The following is a 17,796-nucleotide window of genomic DNA, read 5'->3' on the forward strand; positions in this document are numbered from 1 at the left end:
GCACAGTCGGGGAAATTAAAATTTCCCTTAATTTTCCTACTCTCTGCTGGATTAGTGCACAGTGGCTCCCTGAAGACTGGAAGATGAGGGGTTCAGCGGGCCACCTCTGATTACAATGAGATGGGAGGAGGGGAGAATCCATCAGTGCTCCTCCGTCAGAAGAATGTGTGTGGAGGATTCAGATGGGTTGGGGACAGCAGGATATGGGGGATAAACTTAGAATAGCTGCTCACAACTGGAAGCTGGAGAAACAGGAGCTCTCCCAGCTACCAGTTCTGATTGGCTGCCATTTCCAAACAAGTAAGGAATGAAGATGAGCCAGTCAATCAGGTAAAGATTTCCCCACAGATAAAGGATTTTCCTTGTAGACTAGTAGAAAGGCCAGAAACTATGTAGTTGATAGGGACTGGGTTGGCATTCATGGGAGTGGGTATATGTGCATATGGAATGGGCAGATGTAGGGTAAGCAGATGGCTGTGCAGAATTAGTGACATATATATGTTCAAAATGACAGGGAAGGTGCGTGTGCATGCAGAAGAAGTGGGTGGGTAAATGTAGAATGAATTTGGGTAGATGTGAAGTAAGATGTGCCTCAGGAGTGAATGAGTGTGTGTGTTTGTGGGTGTAACGACTTGGAGTGGAGTGAAAGTGGGTGTGGAGTGAAAATATGTGAAATAAGTGAGAGCTGAGAGGTACTGAATGCATGCAGTGGGTGTGAGACAATGAGCTGATGAAAATAAATGTATTCATTTTATAACTATAATTGTAATTATAATAATTTAATTAATAATTATTTTCTTTGTTTGCAAATGTTGGCAGTATGCATGTACTGTAAAAACTGTGTTGTCTTTCTTGCAAAACAAACTCAGGATAAACTTAAGTGCTATACATTGTGCACAGCATTCTGGTTTGGCTGCAGGTTGTTTCTCCTGTTCTACCTAATGTAGAGAAATTTTGCATTATACTGGGTACCTTACTCCTGTTAGACAAGAGAGGCCTCCAAGAAGTAGAGCTGGCTGAGGAGCCAGTGGTATTTTTTGAAGAGCAGAGGAGGGAGCTGTCACGCAGCCTGAGATACTACATTTTTCATAAATGCACTGCAAGTGAAAGTGTGATTGTAGTACAGGTAGGCATATCATGCTAGCTTCAGTATAACTAGCAGTGAACATAAGAACAGCCATACTGGGTCAGACCAAAGGTCCATTTAGCCCAGTATCCTGTATTCTGACAGTGGCCAATGCCAGGTGCTTCAGAGGGAGTGAACAGAACAGGTAATCATCAAGTGATCCATGTCCTGTAGCTTATCCCCAAATTCTGGCAAACAGAGGCTAGGGACACCATGGACCTATCCCTCATGAACTTATCTAGTTCTTTTTTGAACCCTGTTATAGTCTTGGCCTCCACAACATCCTCTGGCAAAGAGTTCCACAAGTTGACTGTGAGCTGTGTGAAGAAATACTTGCAGTGGTAATAACAGTAGTGTAGGCATAGTGCCACAGACTTCAGCATGGGCTACCAACCAGGGTACATACCCAAGGTCCCTGGCAGGTTTGTCTACCTTTGCTACAATCGCACCTTCACTTGCGGAATAGACATACCACAGAACGAAAGACAGGAGAATGGCAAAGAATGGGCAGTGGCACAGAGCCTAGTACGCTTCTCCCCTCCTATTAAAATTTTAGTGGTGCTGCCTGATTTCTCTATCCTCCTTAAAAACAACCATTGGTTCCAAGGTGCTCAGTTCTCTCCTGTCCCTGGAACTGGCAGGAGGATGCGGTAATTGAAGATTGGGGGTACCTGGCCTGGCCTCTCAGGGGGATTGGGGTGGGGTTCCTGTTCAGAAGCTGAGTGGTTCTCTGTCCAGTTTTCTTGGGGTGGTTGAGAAAGTCCCTGCCCTGACATCTTATGCATGTGTGTGTTAAGGACTGAGGGAGTCCTTGCTCTTGTGGGGTAATTGACAGGCAATTGAGAAACCCTTCCCACTTTTCTCTCAGGTGGGGGTTGTCTGGTTCTCAAGATAGCCTCCAGGCCAGGGTCTTTTCACAGATGCCATGTGTGCCAGTGTAACGCCAACAGATCCCGGTCGTCAGTAGGCGGGATTGAACTTGGGACCTCTAGAGCTAAATGCATGAGCCTCTAGTGCATAAGCTAAAAGCCATGTGGCTCTTAGCTAAGGTTGTAAAGCAGACTCATTATTCTCTCTCTAAGTGGTCTCGGTGCTACTAGATGGGACAGAGCACCACACCCAGGAGGTGTGGGGGTTATATACTTTCCCTAGCTAAGGAAGTGCATCCCAAGCTTCAGAGATTTCTCAGTTGAAATCCTGGATCAGTCCCCACTTGTAACACCAACAGACCCCAGTCATTGGCAGACAGGATTGAAACTAGGACCGCTAGAGCTTAGTAAATGTGCTTCTGCTGCATAAGCTAAAAGCCATTTGGCTCTTAGCTACGGCAGTAGAGCAGACTCATTAATCTCTAAGTGGTCTCAGTGCCACTAGAGGGGACAGAGCACCACACCCAGGAGGTGTGTGGGTTACACCAGCTCCATTCAAGTGCTCCCTCATGGCTACTCAATAAACAGCTGTGAGGGGAATCCAAACCTCTGGACACCTAGATATTTTAAGCAGGCCGTCTCAGAAGGCTGCAGAGCTGTTTCCTCCTTTGGCTTCTCTGGGAGACTTCTGGGTACTGATTCACTCTGTTGCCCCTTCCACGGAAATGCGGCCCCTGAAACCACCTGCTTGTGGGCTTAAGGCAGGTAGACCGAAGGGCTCCATTTCTGCAGGGAAGTGCTATTATTCCCATTTTTACAGATGGGGAGCTTAGTCACAGAGAGACTGACTTGGTCACAAATGGTCTGTCACAGAGCAGCAAATTGGACCCAAGTTTCAGGTCCTAACCCCTGGACATCCTTCCTCTCTGGTCATTCACAATGTCTGTTTCCTCTTCAAAACATGTCCCTGCTGACTCTTTGTCCCTGACCCTGAACCCTCCACCTGCAGGTTCCATGCTGCTGCCTGCCTCTGCATGGAGTGGATGGTTGAGGAGGGAGAGCCAGGCTGTTCTAGATTGGCAGAGACATGGAGAAGATGCAGAGGCAGGGAAGGGCCTAACATGCAGCCAGTGCATTCTGCACTGGGACTAATCACTGTGAAGGAGGCCAAGGCTGCGGAAGGGAGAGCTGGGTATGATACATGGAAGTGCTAATAAATTACTTTTAAAGAAATAAAAATTAAATACCTCAAAACTTTTCCCTAGAATTAAAGTTGCCTGGAGATGCCTTGTGCCCTTCTGAAACAACAAGTTCAGCTAAACTCAGGTCTTTGAAAATCAGGAAATAAAGAGTTAAGGTAAAGCAAAGAAAGTTCCGGAAGTCGGAAAGAGTTAAAGTACATACCAACACAACCTTAGCTCTGTGTGATGCCCCACTCTCATATCCCTTCTCACCGCTGGCAATCCCCATGGCAAGGAGACTCTTGTGCGTTGCTATTAATACACCACAATTCAGCACTGAAAGGAGGGATGCTGATCAAAGGACACAGATGCCTGTGTACCATGAGAAATGGGGACACATGGGGGGAAAGGAGAGAGGCTCAAACCCCCGCACATCTCATATCACAATGATCAGCTTCTCCAACTCCTCTGTCCATCACTGAGTACAGCTACACCTAACACAGTATATGCAGCTAGAGTGGATGTGAATAATTCCCAGTGGCTATTGCCAACTCACGGGAGGCAGTCAGTGTTAAGGCTGCCTTGATGTTGTGTAGCTGGTCTCTTCTGCACGCCTTTAAATCTTATTTTCTGGAGGCTCTAAGGGTCAAACATTCCCCATACACGCACATACATATTACCTACCATCTTAATGACAGCTACAGATTTTGACGGACACGTGGTCCCAGATTTTCCAAAGGCTCCAAGCTTCCATCGAAATGAATTAAAGTTAGGAGCCGAAGTACCGTAAGGATCTGGGCTTTGGGATCCAGGCATGACGTGTGGCCGCTCCAGTCCCTCCCTAATTGCGCCTCAGTCTGCCAAGTGCCGGTGTGAACAGAGGCGAGGGGTGAAATTCGCATGATCTAGAAGGGGTTAGATGTGGGAACGACACAACCCCCAACTTGGAGCGGTTTCACACAGGGGCGGCTCTCTCGCCCCAGGCCGAGCCACTGCCCTGGATGGGGGCGTGTGGCTGTAACCCGAACCCGGCTCCGAATTCAGGGGCAAGCCCCGCGTGGACCCGCCGCTCCGGATCCCCTCCCCTCGCCCCCTTTCCCTTACGCCCGGGTTTGTTTCCGTGCCACCTGGGCCAGGAGCTAAGTTGGGTCGCCGCGCCTCACCCCCGCTCCCGGGCCCGCTCCCCTAGCCGGAGGGGAGTGTCTGCGCCGCCGGGGCTGGAGGCGGAGGGGAAGCGCCGCTCCCCGCCCCAGCGTGGGAATCGCCGGGAGGGGCCGGCCCTGGCGCAGGGAGGGAGGGAAGATGGCCGGGGCAGGCGCCGGGCTGGAGCGGGGGGAGCCGGCGGGGCTGTGAGCGGGGCGGGCGCTGGGCGACGCGGGCTCTCGGGGCCGCTGCCGGGCGGGGTTAGCGGCGGGGCTGGTCCCGGCTCGGAGCGGGGGAGGATGAGCCCGGCGCGGCGCTGCCGGAGCCGCCCGAGTCCCGCTCCCCGCGGGGCCGCTTGGTAGCGCTGGAGGCGGCGACGGCGGCGGGCGGCCGGGGCCCGGCAGCGGGGCCAGACGGGGAGCGGGCGGCGGCCGGGGCCGGGTGGCGGCGGCCGGGGAGCGGCGGGGCCATGCCGTGGGTGAGCGGCCGGCGGCGGCGGCAGCCGCCGCAGCAGGGAGCCGGGCAGCCGGCGGCGGGGGGCGGCCCGCGGGGCCGGGAGAGCTCGGAGCTGCCGCTGCCCGCGGGCTGGGAGGAGGCGAGAGACTTCGACGGGCGCGTCTTCTACATCGACCACAACACCCGGCAGACCTCGTGGATCGACCCCCGGGACAGGTAAGGGGACAGCGGGCACCCACGCCGCCTGCACGGAGCCGGGCGGGGGGGGGGGGAGCACATGGGGTTGGAGCCTGGCGAGCCCCTGGTCACATCTGGTTGATGCCCCCCTGTTCCCACCTCCTCTTGGGGGGGTCTCCATTGCCCCTTTGTGCTCCCTCCCAGCAGCCCGGGCTAGGGTGGATCGGCTGCCTCGCCTCAGCTTTGCTTTTGGAGGCTAGCGGGCCCGGGTTTCGAATCCAGCCCCTGCCCGCTCGCCCTCTCCGCGCTCACGCAGCCGAGCGGTCGGGAGGTGTGTGCGCGCTGGCTGGGGCCGTCACGCCTTCGCCGGGCTGCCCGCTCTGCTGGAGCCAGGTTCAGCCCGCACGGCACGGACAGAAAGAGACCTTCCAAGTTGCAAAACTGTCGCAGCGTTTCAGCTTGCAATAATGGGCTGAAGCCACCTGAAAGAGCAGCCGGTCGGCGGCACTCGATTTTATTGATCTGGCGATGGTGTTGGTTTGTCTGTTCCATGGTGTAAGTTTACAAGCCAAGGAAATCCAGAAAGGACACTTCCCGCAACATATTTAAAAGGCTTGATTGGGTTTTTGTAAGTCACGGGTTGCTCGAGTAATTTTTAACTCAATTCCCAATATGAAGTCAAAGGAACTCTTCTTGCTCTCATCGAAACTTCTGCAAACTATTGTTTGTATTTCAGCATAAGCCTTTTAAAGAATTTGTAGTCGGGTGAAATATCACTTTGCTCTGAAGTGTGAAAGTGGAGATATTATTTGGTGCAGGGTGGTGTAGTTTAGAAGTACGGAGTTGTCACTTGTTGAAATCTAATACATTCCTTCTCAGAAGAACAGAAAAATGTTTAGGCCTCCTCCGATTTAAATATTCTTAAAGGGGCCCTGTGTGGAATCTTTGTTTCTCTGCTCTAGAAGCCCCAAACAACTCCCACACCCGTTAAACTGCACTATTTTAGATGTAGCTGTGTTTTTAAAAGAAATGGAGCATAAAGTCTCTTACAGTGGATAGACTGACTGAGCTGCATAGCTTTATTCTGATACAGTACTCAGTCCCTGTAAACGCTTGCACATGCTTAACTTTACTTGCATGAATAATCACACTGACTTCTGAAGTGGACCAACTCACTTAAGTTAGGTGTGTGTGTTTGCAGGATCAGGTCCTCAGTCATTTCTGTATAGTATTAAGGTATCTTTTTACTTCCAATTTGTAAATATTATTTGAGCGGTAAAAACTTATTTTAGGAGACAAAGCAGCACTGTCTGTGGTTAGTGCCCATACATAGTTTTGTGAGTGGTGTATAACTAGAAGCCTGGAGTGTTTTCATTTTTCAAGTGCTATTATAGAATCCACTATAACTTTGCAGCATGACCATGCTGATTTATTAGCTGGTTTGAACAAATTGGAAACACAGGCGCTTGAGACATAATTATATAATATGATAGTTTACCTTACCAGAAGATAACATTTAGGGAGAAATTTGGTAAATTAGTGTTTTTCTAATCAATTTGAGGACTATGTGGGCTACTACAGATTTCTTTGGACAACATTGTCACAGAATGACTTCACATCTTTTGGGCTTGGTGGCATGTAATAAATAAGATTAAATGAACTCAATGAGTGAAAAAACATCAATTTTAAAAAATAGGCTTTTAGTATTTTTTATAAACTTGCGTCAGCTAAATGAAGAATTTATTACAGTTTAAAGATTATGGAAGTATGTAACATTTATAGATGGTGTGGTCTGGTAAACACAATCTCACTTTGAAGAGCTGCTCTAGAAGTTTCCATGTAGAGTTACTGAACACAAGTGTCAGTATTTTAGATGTTGGTAACATAAGAACATTTGCTGTATACTTCTCTATATTAAACAATTTTTTATAGTAAGTGAAAGTTAGAAAAGGACAGTTTGAACTTCAGCCAGAGCTACCTTGCCAGAAATATGCATGGAATGTTAAGCAGGCCACAGAAACATTTAAATGGAGTCTGGTTTAAAGACTGTAATAATAATTTGTTCAATTCCTGTTTTCTTGCACAATGGTACACTGCTGTTTTTGTAGGTAAATATTTGTACAGTTTATACAGTTAGCTGTTTTATTTGAAAACAAAAGTTTGGCTTTTTCCGTATTCTATTGGCTGTGTATATGTGTATCCTTTGTGTTCATGTACTGCAGTTTTGTGTATTCAGTTGGCATATAATTTTCTGCATTGACTGTATACTCTAATGCTGTTCATTTATTCTGAATATGCAGTGGTGTTACAGCCATCTAGGTCCCAGGATATTAGAGAGACAAGGTGGATGAGGTTTAATGGCCCAATTTTTGGTTTTGAATATGCTACCTTCGGGGTGTTTGAAGGCAAGTATGTTTGTCTCAGTAGTCTGTCTCTCTCTTTGCTTTCACCTGAAATGTAATGGAAGGAGGAAGCCTTTCAATATGGTTCTTCGGAATATATGGAGCAAATATATAGAGTGCAGAGGAAAGAATTAATCAAGTCTTAGCATAACACCATTGAATTTTTTTCAGAGTAACAGCCGTGTTAGTCTGTATTCGCAAAAAGAAAGGGAGTACTTGTGGCACCTTAGAGACTAACCAATTTATTTGAGCATAAGCTTTCGTGAGCTACAGCTCACTTCATCGGGCATCCGATGAAGTGAGCTGTAGCTCATGAAAGCTTATGCTCAAATAAATTGGTTAGTCTCTAAGGTGCCACAAGTACTCCCTTTCTTTTTACCATTGAATTTATGACTGAATTTACTTCACTATGCTTCAAATTATCATATGCCTTAATTCTTTAAAATAATCAATAATTTGGATGTTGTCTGATATGTGTATAGCTTTGTCCAAATACTAATTTAGATTAATGCTTAATCTTCCTTTGGTTCACCAAGAATGCATGAATATGTGGTACAGTTTATTCAGTGGAGATTGACACATTTAACTTGAAGCAAATACAAAGGTGATTTATATCAGGCCGGTGCCATCAACTGCTGCAGAATTTAAGCTTTCATTCTAGCCCTGTGGTTGCAAAGGTAACCTTTCAAATGCAAACTCAGGATAAACTGCTGCTGTGTTATTTTACAGATAGACATCTTCAGAGTATGTTGCTGATTAGAGGTTTCTTTGGAAATACTATTGAGTGAAAGCTGACCAGGCTTGTCAGTTTTCATTGCTGCTATTCAAAGTCTTCTGGGTGGCAGTGGAACAAATAAGAACTCAATTTTGCCAATGCTTGGGAAAGCCCTAAGCAGCTAGGAGACATATGTACTGTAGCTATTCATTTTTTGGGGAAAAGGACTTAACACCAAGTTGAGGGAGGGATAGGGTGAAAGTCTCCACAGTATGCATCTGATGAAGTGAGCTGTAGCTCACGAAAGCTTATGCTCAAATAAATTGGTTAGTCTCTAAGGTGCCACAAGTCCTCCTTTTCTTTTTGCGAATACAGACTAACACGGCTGTTACTCTGAAACCTGTCAGGGTAGCAATAGTACATCTCTCCCGCCCACCCCCGATCACATCAACTAGGAGATTGGGGGAGGAGTAAAGTAGCAGAAATTACTCCCCATTCCTGAAACAGCCAAAAGGTGGTGGTGGGTTGTTTGTTTTTGGGTTTTTTTTGGGGGGGGGGGGGGGTGGAGGAGGACAAACCCAGTATGTTTTTACTATCTAGCAGCCAAAAGGTATTAGGAAAAATTTGAAGCTTGGCCCACAGGCACCTCAAATTATCAGCCATCTACTAACTAGAGAATGATAGCAAAGATGGAGCCCAATTCCCAAGCACACATCAGGGACAGCATTATGTTAGGCATTCCAGCATGCTCCCCATTCCCAGCAGCTTGGGGCGTGGCTCTTTTGGGCATTGCCTCCAGACAGTGTGGCGTGGGGTGTGTGTCTCAATCTTTTGTTTGAGTACAAACTTAAACCTACCACCAGTTGTTTGGTTAACAAATTGATCCCTATGTCAGGGTGGGCAGGAGGGAGAGGGGCAAAGGTTAATGGGATAAGTTAGGAAAGCAGTATGTATACAGATTTTTTTGGAGGCAGAGGTGAGGACGAAATGCAAGAGAGAGAAGGAGGAGAACACAGTGAAAAGAGAGATGAGATGATGGTAGATGGAAAGAGAAAGAAGAGAACTGGAAACTGAATACAACTCAGGAAAAATACATTAGATCACTTATAGGAAAGAAAGTGGAGTAAAGTTAGGAAGGAAAACAAGGAATAATATGAGAGATGAAGTAAGGAAGGTCAGTGTCACAGGGTGGTCTGCTTGCCACTGGGTGGTGCCTCGTGATGATTAGTTCTGCTTAGATTAGCAACCCCTTTCTGGTCTTCCCCCATACAGTTCTTCTCCTGCTCACCAAGTCACCGTATGTCTACTGCATGACGCGGCCCTCCAGCGAGATCACACTATAATTTCCTCTTCATGGGGAGTCTTTCAAAGTCCTTCTGCACCCACAGCATCAGGCAGTCCTCAGACGACTGCCCTGACTATGTCACTCCTGCAGTGTCGCCAGCAGTCTTCGTATCAACTGCCCTTAACAAAACCACTCTGCAGTGGATAATTGGGAAACCAAGGCATACCTTCTACTCTGGGTTCCTGTTCAGGGCTCTGTGGTAAGCAGTTGATCTGGGACTTCACCAATCTTATTGCCCTCTTCTTTTTCATCAGCCTTCTTAGTCAGACCCCTTTCTCTTAGCCCCATTAAAAGTAAACCCTTCCTCATGAGTAGTCCTGTCTTCCATTCCTGCTCCCTTACTGCAGGGAGAGAGGCTGAAGGCTTCATCCCTGTTGCCTCCCACTGTGTTGCAACTGCCAGCCTCCTACCTTTATAGAAGCCCTGCCTGCGCCCTCATAGGTGAGCTTCCCTATAATTAGGCCCTCCACACAGCCTAAATCTCCCCCATTTGCAGCTTAATTGGTTGATGGGGCCCACCTAGCCTAATCAATTCTTTCAGAGCTGCTGTGGAGAACACGTCCCAACACAGTCAGCCAAGCAGTTTTAGAGAGTATTTTATCTTTGAGATGGATCACTGCCTTGGTTGACAAAGATAATTGTGTTGTATTTAGACTTCTTAGCACTATATAAAATCAATGTGCTATGTATTAAATGGATTATAAATGATTAGATCTCAAAAATTATTAATGGATAATCATCAATGAGTCTGAACTCCCCCATCTGTCTGTCTGACTCTCCCTCTGTATTTATTATACCTGGGCTCTGTAGCATAGACATGGGCTATGTTGGCCAAAGGTAGATGCAGTGTATCTTGACAGAAATACCACCTCCCTGAATGACATTAGTTAAGATGACAAAGAAGCATCTGCACTGGTGGTTTTGTCAGCCTAATTATCTTCAGGGGGTGTGTTTTTTTGTTCCACATTCCTAGCCAGCATAGCTCTTCTGACATACCTTTGTGGTGTAGACCAAGGCCATAGATTATAAACTCTTCACTGTGGGTCTTGATCAGTGGCTAGGGCGCTTAGATACTGTGGTAATACAAACGTTTCTTGTGACCGTTTTTTTCTGAGTTTGGCAAGGGGGTGGACTTTGTGTCAGGGATGTGCCTTTTTCTGTCCCTGTGAAAACTGTTGAAATTTGAAAAAGCCTTTGAAAAATTGCAGTTTGCACGTGCTCAGTAGAGATTTTGATTTTAGAAGCTAAATTATCTGAAGATTCTGTCTGCACTGAGTGTGCTGCGACTTGGAGCTGAGCTGGACGTGCTCTGCAGTTGCAGATCTGGGCTGCTGCAGGCTGTGTTGGGCATGGGCACCTAAAGTTAAACTGAGAGATGGAGGTCTACCTTTCCTGTGCTCTTAGTGATGCCCTGTTGGCACCCATTCAGGCAGCATGGAGGAGAAGGTTACCTGATTTGAATGCAGAGGGGACAAAAGCTAGATTTGGAGGGGGAATAGTCTGAAGGAAATGGGGAGTGAACCCCAAGACTGAGAATGGAAGCTGGGTAAAGGGGGGTTGGGAAGGGGAAGAGGTGGACGTGAAGGAGACTGGGACCGGGAACCAGAGGGGAGGGGGAAAGAAATGAGGGGGTGGGGAGACATCTGCAGAAGAGCTAGGGTGTGGGAGAGAAATGGGACTAGTTGGACAAGGAGCTGGGATGGGGAAGAAGGGAAACTGAGATTGGATTAGGAGCCTATGTGGAGGGAGACTGTGAGCCACTGACAGGGAACATGGATAGGGGAGCAGTGAGTGGAGTCAGGGTGGTGGTGGGGGGGGAGAGAAGAGAGAGATTGGGTAAAGAGTGGAGAGATTGGGCCAGGAGACTGGGTAGGAGTGGCAGAGTGAGACTGGGATGAGCAGTTTGGCGGGGTGAGACTAGGGCTTGGTGATCCTGGGATGAAAAGCCTGAGGTGTAGAGACCAGCTAAATAAGGAGAACGGGACTGGGAAGAGACAGGACCAGGACATGTTGGGAGGGATAGAGCAGAAAAGAACGGGATCACACTTGGATGGATGGGCACCAGCCACTCTTTCCACCAGACTCTCGGCCACTGAACCAAAGTGTAGTACAGATGGGCCCACTGAGGTTCCTCCCCCTCCTCAGCAGGCGTGCTAGAACTGTTTTTATAGTGGGGGTGCTGAGAGCCATTGAACCAAACTGTAAACCCTGTGTATAATGGAAACCACTTCAAGCCAGGGGGTGTGGCAGCACCACCTGAACCTCTGGTTCCAGCACCTACGCTCCTCAGGTGGCAGCAGATCCCACCACTTGGTGTAGGGGTGGGATGCGAGGGCTAGGGAAGTGTATGGTGTGAAGCATGAGCATGTACAGATGTTCTGTAGAAGTGGTTTGGAGGTTGGAAGGTTTGCAGAGCCTGGGGATTGAAGGAAGAGAAAGGAGGTTCTCATGGTTTTAGGCAGTTGAATGTTGCTCTGGAGAATTGGATTCTATTCTCCCTCTGCCCCAGGTTCTGTCGCTTAAACCAGGCTTTTCACATGTGATCACTGATTGTGTATTCCTCATTTTTTGGCTGCCTGACTTGAGACCCTGGAGTTTGATTTGCAGAAGTGCTGAGTACTCACAGCTGCAACTGAAGTCAGTGAGAGTTGCTCTTCGAACATTCTAGAGAACAGGTGATTTGCCTGGTGATTTTGACAGTATGGCCTGGGTTTCCTTCCTCCCCCGTCCCTCGTTTTTGCTCTGAATGCAGGAATTATACTTTTTATGACCTGTGTTATGCAAGTGGTCAGTCTAGATAATCACAGCTGTCCCATCTAGCTTTTAAAATATATTAATCTATTTCTTTAAATTGCTGGAGATGTATAGGTGCAAATATTTTTTACTCCAACTTGTTGGCCTGGGCCCTGATTCTCCCAACACACGCATGCTTAACTTGATACTTGTGAGTGACTTAAGTGTTTGAAGGATTGGGGCCAGAGATGTCAGGCTAGTCAGTGTTGGGTACTTTTTTAAACTTGATGTTTACTTAAAAATTGTAGCTTCTTTGTTACTCTTATTTGATAACTGAAATCTAGTTCATGGGTAATAATTTGAACATGATCTTTTTAACCCTCAGTGCATTGTCGTTTAGATACTTTGAAACAAGTGAGATGATTACAGTATTATTTTTGCCCAAATTATATGCCTGTTTTGGGGAAAAGTAGTTACGTGTTAATTCCATGTCCATTTGTTTCCTAATTAATAGCTTTGAAATCCTATGGTTTATCCAGCCTTGTTGAACACTGATGCTGTACCTCTTGTGGCAGAAGATTCTAACTATTACTGGCCTAAAATGTGTTGAGAGTAGTATTCTGGAATCGTAGAAGGTAGAGATGGAAGCTTCTCTCTAGATTATGCAGACCATTTCTCTCCAAAAAGTGAAGGATTGTTCCCTACAGTACAGTACAAATGATAGATTTGTATATTAAAAAGAACATTAGATTTTTAAGTTTAGATTGAGTGACACTAAACTTTGTGGTCAGGTTAGCCAATTTTTGCAGTAGCTTAAGAAGGAAAAAAAAATTAGAGTGCTGTGAAACCTTAACAAGCAGAAAGATGATAGGCTGCTAAATGTTTTGTCAGAGTTTACAGAAATGAGATTTTATTTTGTGCGCTTGATAAACCCATGCAGTTGTGCACTTCCAGATGATCTGCTGCTCAAATATATTTATCAGGAAAAATGTTTGTAGAGTTCAGGGCTTTGCAGTGTTACGGCAATGATACAGGAATGTATGATAAGTGCTTACTCTTAGAAGGTCCTGGCTGTCTGTGGGGAGGTGGTGAGCACCCTTGAGTTGGACTTGAGGGCATTAGGCAGCTCGCAATATCTAGCCCTGAGCAACCAAGTTTTGAACAGAAGGAATTTTTGGAAAATATTTGTTCTTGAGAATTTGAGACCTATCACTGCTGAGTACTGATGGATGAAAGGTAATGCAGTTTAATCTTGGACAAAATGAGGATGCTTTCTTTAATAGCAAATGTGTGTAAGAGTTTTAAGGTAAGGCAAATTCAGAGAAATGTTAAATATGTCCTCAGATGATGGGACTTCAGATGCTGTTACAAGTGTGAGCTGCAAGGGGTAGGGACTTTGGGCTAGTCTACACTGGCAATGCTGAAGCGCTGCCGCAGCAGCGCTTTAACGTGCCTTTTGTGGTCACAGTGGCTCTAAAAAAAACCCCACCTCAAGGAGGGGCTTAGCTCCCAGCACAGGGCACTGTTTACACTAGTGCTTTAGAGCGCTGCAACTTGCTGCTCTCAGGGGCGTGTTTTTTCACACCCCCGAGTGAGAAAGTTGCAGCGCTGTTAATTGCCAGTGTAGACAAGCCCTAAGTCTCTTTAATTGCATGTAAAATGCAATGTGCTCCAGAAGCACTTGGAAATAACACGCATGTAGGTGTTACTGAACAGGAACTTAAATATTAGCTTTTTAAAAAACGGTAGCTAGAATGCATATGTCATATAAAAGAACATTTTTACTCTGCTTCTCAGGTTCTATGATTAGCTGATTTAAGAATGAGTGACTTGAGATTTCAGTCCTGAGTATAAAATGTGGATTTAGGTTTCTGTCGTCTTGAGCAAACTTTAGCATAGATTTAGAGACCATAGATATCAATTTAGTTTGTGTTAGAGCCAAAAATGTAGTTTGTTTAGAGTATGAAGTGTAACAGTGTACAAACAGAAGAACAAATCCTTTACAGGCAAGAAAAAAAGTGTAGGAATTTTGTCTATAATGGATAAAACCCCACTATATTTACCCTGTCCTTCATAAACTATTAAATATAATGCTTGATTCATGGGGCTTCTAATATTGTGGTGGGAGTGTATGGGGGAGTACTTTTATAAAGGTATGTATGGGTCTCTACAGAAATACATTTAATTGCTTTTTTGGCAGAACAAAATAAAACTACTATTTTTGCCTACAGTTTAAAAATAGAACTTCCTGAATATCATGTCTGCTAAGATGTGACAACTTGCATTCTTCAGCAGAGCAAGCAAGTGCCACAGATTCTTAACATTGGGTCTTTAGTTTGACTGCAGCATTGACCAATGAAAATAGAAATGTAGTTGTTTTCTCATCTCTCTCAATCTTCCCAATCGAATATAGACTAGGGTAGCATCTGTACTAGTCGAAGCAAGATAAAAAGAGAAACAAAAGTTGCAAAAAGGCTGGATTAGGGCTAGCCTACAGGGAATAATGTTTCTCATGTTTCTGCAGTAGGATTCTTGTTTGTTTTTGTTTGCAGTAGCACCTAGGGGCCCCAAACAAAACTGGTGGCCTATTTTGCTAGGTGCAGTGCAAACATCAAAGACATTTCCTGTCTGAGTGCGCTTAAAGTCTAAATGTGGACAAGATGCCACAGAGGTGTGTGGAAACAAAATGAGGTAGAGGGGCAGGGGAAGAGGTTGAAATATTAGGAACGCTAGATATCCTATTTAAGGTCTTTCTACACATGGACTTGCATTGGTTTAACTAAAGGTGTGTTTTAAAAGTGACTTAAAAAACCTAGTGTAAATCCATTTTAAAATGGCTTATATCGATTGAACTTAAGTTGGTAAGGAATTGACTTCGTTTTAAATTGACTCATCAATTTATCTTAATTTAAGATATCCCTATGTGGATACCAGTCTAACTAAACTGATCTTAAAAAAAAGACAAGTGTTATATTACGTATAATATGGAGGCTTAAGTTTTTGAATAAAAATAAGATGGGTGTATGAGGGATAATAATGAATCACTAAATAGGTCATGTGCTTAGTAATTATCATTAGATAGTTGTATCATGGTAAAGGTGGATCTTTGGAAGGGGTTTTAAGGGCAGGGTACTGTGTGTGTGAATCATTTTGGGGAGGGCATTCCAGTCACTGAGGTTAGCAAGGAAGGAGGCATGAAGGTGTGTGTGGTAAAAGTGGACAAGTGAAGGATGGAGGCGGACATCCTTGGCAGAGTAAAGGGTGTGTGTGATACAGTGAGATAGAAGAAGGGCCTTGATGGTAGGGACCAAAAGTTTGTAAGGGAGAGCCAATGGAAGTAGTTAAAGTTCATGTGAGGAGAGGGAGGTACTGTGATCAAAGTGGTAGGCTAAGGTGATTATTCTGGCAGTAGTAATTTGAATTAGATGCTTGAAATTTTTCAAAATTTTTCGGTGTGGGCTTGTATGGAGCAAGATTGGAATACTCAAGGTCAGAGAGGATGCGATTACAATAATTGAGGCACGAGATGATAGATGAAAGCTTTGATGCACTGAATAGAGAAAAGGGCTGGATGTCTTTGTTTGCTTCATTGCTAGTAATAGGAGTATTTCATGCCAAGGAGAGTACTTCTGATTCTGGAACAATGGGCCATGGATCAGTGAGGAAACTTGAACATGAAAGTAGATCTTGGTTAGCCATGTCTGGAGATTCTGGATAGTTTTCTGACCTGATTTTTGTTGTGTCCTCACCTTTTCTAGGTAGATAATTTTAATCGGTTCTACCAACAAGTTGTAGTACATATCACTTTTAATAGTCCATTGAGTCATTTCTGTCATCCATTGTGTGCTCTTGTCCTGTACTCTTCATGTCACCATTGAGATAGTATATTAAGGTGTGTTTTTTTTTTAAACCTACAATAAAAGGGTGGTTTGTGCATGTAGCAAAGACTAGTGCAATATCTCATAGTTATTTATATAGCACCGACAATGTGTGTGGCACGTTATAGAAAAGGGATTATGGCAGCAGTGTTTTGAATTGGAATTCAATTTTGAAATTTAAGATGCTTATATGAAGGATTGTTTAGAATGTATTTTTAAAAAAAAGCTTTAAAATAAAAAATGAACTAAAAGTTTTATATGAAAGGGAAGATTGTGTAGAGATAAGTCATTTAGTTGATGTTGAGAAAACAATGTAGGCGTTTGTTTAATCAATAATCTCCAGTTGCTCAGCTTTTGTTTCCCCAATAACTAAAGGAATTATGCCTCCCTGACTGAAGGTGAAGTCATATAAACATCAAGATCTGTTATTGTGGATGTTATATGTGGTTCAAAAAATAGTGAAATAGTAAAATTACTTCTATTAAAATTAGTTGGTTTTAAACATACTATTAAAAGCAATATAGCAATTTAAAATATGTTCAGAATGCAATAATTGTGGGTATTTAATGTTGTAGGGTACTCAGATTTTAAAATACAAAAGAAACCTTTAGTAGTTCAACAGGCTTCCATCACGTGCTGGAGAGAGCTGACATTAACAATTCACTGTTAATATTGTGATAGATTTTTGTAATCCCATAAAGTATCTTGGGGGGGCCATTGTAATAAATTTATGAATAATTTTTGTATGGTTGTGTTCTGCTACATGGGGGAGGATTACTACAGCTCATCCAGGAACTAAAACCGTGTGTGTAGGGGTGATTAAAGTGAGTTACTGAGACTAAATAACTTTAGAGAGGTATAGGGTAGCCAGGTGCCCAGTTTTTGACTGGAAAGTCTGGTTGAAAAGTGGACCTGACAGTGTCCAGTCAGCTCTACTGACTGGACACCTCAAGTTCGGTTGCTACAAGCGGGGGAGGCAGGGATGCGCTTGGTCATCACCTGCTACAGCCCCTAGTCAGCTGGGGCTGCCTCCTACCTTCATTGGGCTGTTCCAGCCCAGCCCCTCAGGCAGCTCCGTCCTGGCCCGGAGGGTCAGAGGGGAAAAGCAGCGAGTGATTGGGAAGGGGGGAAGAGGAGTGGACAGGTGATGGGGCCTCAGGGGAAGAGGCGGGTCAGGGGTGGGAGCTCGGGGGTAGGGGCAGGGCTTTGGGGGTAATAGTTGGGGCAGGGGTGGGGCCTCGGGGGAAGAGGCAGGGCTGGCATGTCCAGTTTTTAAATATTACCAAGTTGGCAACCCTAGAGAGGTACCACCCCTTGGAATGGCTTGCATGTATTGGTTCAGGCTGGGTTTTCCAGAGACTCAAACAAAGAAAGGGCTTTTGACGTAAAAAAGCTGAGTTTAAAAGACCCAGGGCCTTCTTTCTGATTCCGCAAATGGACAGAATCTTCTATCCATGGGTGGCCCTAGCCCTTGTGGAATGGTTGGAAGACTTCATCTTACTAAGGCCCCGCAAAATTTTGGCCTATGCCCCATAAGACCTCTGGTAAGCTTTAAGCATGCAAATAGAATTTTTAGTGTTTTATATGTTTTTTTCTGTAGTGCTTTTACCTTAAGAATAAATGTCCTTGCTTAGAAAGAGTTGTGTAGTAACTGGGAACTGCTAGTAATACGCTGTTCATTGCTCTTGGAGACAAAACAATTCACGGGTGCTGGCTGTTAGCACCAGCAAGTCTGTCTGCCTGTCACAGTGTATGGGAGGGAGATGTGCAG

At 45.2% G+C, this 17,796-nt stretch overlaps 1 protein-coding gene across 4 annotated transcripts in view; it reads left to right on the forward strand.

The window, feature by feature from the left end:
- The first annotated feature begins 4,596 nt into the window (after nucleotides 1-4,596).
- Nucleotides 4,597-17,796, forward strand: part of WWC3 (WWC family member 3) — a 174,680-nt gene continuing 161,480 nt past the window's right edge. For 2 of the 4 annotated variants that reach the window (XM_048860547.2, XM_075131228.1), the window contains exon 1: nucleotides 4,774-4,991. In XM_048860547.2, coding sequence (XP_048716504.2) covers nucleotides 4,789-4,991 — 203 coding nt within the window. In that variant the 5' untranslated portion in view covers nucleotides 4,774-4,788. Of the gene's footprint in view, nucleotides 4,992-5,486; nucleotides 5,508-17,796 lie in introns of those variants that run through there. The other 2 variants (XM_075131229.1, XM_075131230.1) reach the window with 2 other exon arrangements.

Source organism: Caretta caretta, chromosome 1 (assembly GCF_965140235.1).
Source record: "Caretta caretta isolate rCarCar2 chromosome 1, rCarCar1.hap1, whole genome shotgun sequence".
Classification (NCBI taxonomy): Eukaryota; Metazoa; Chordata; order Testudines; family Cheloniidae; genus Caretta; species Caretta caretta.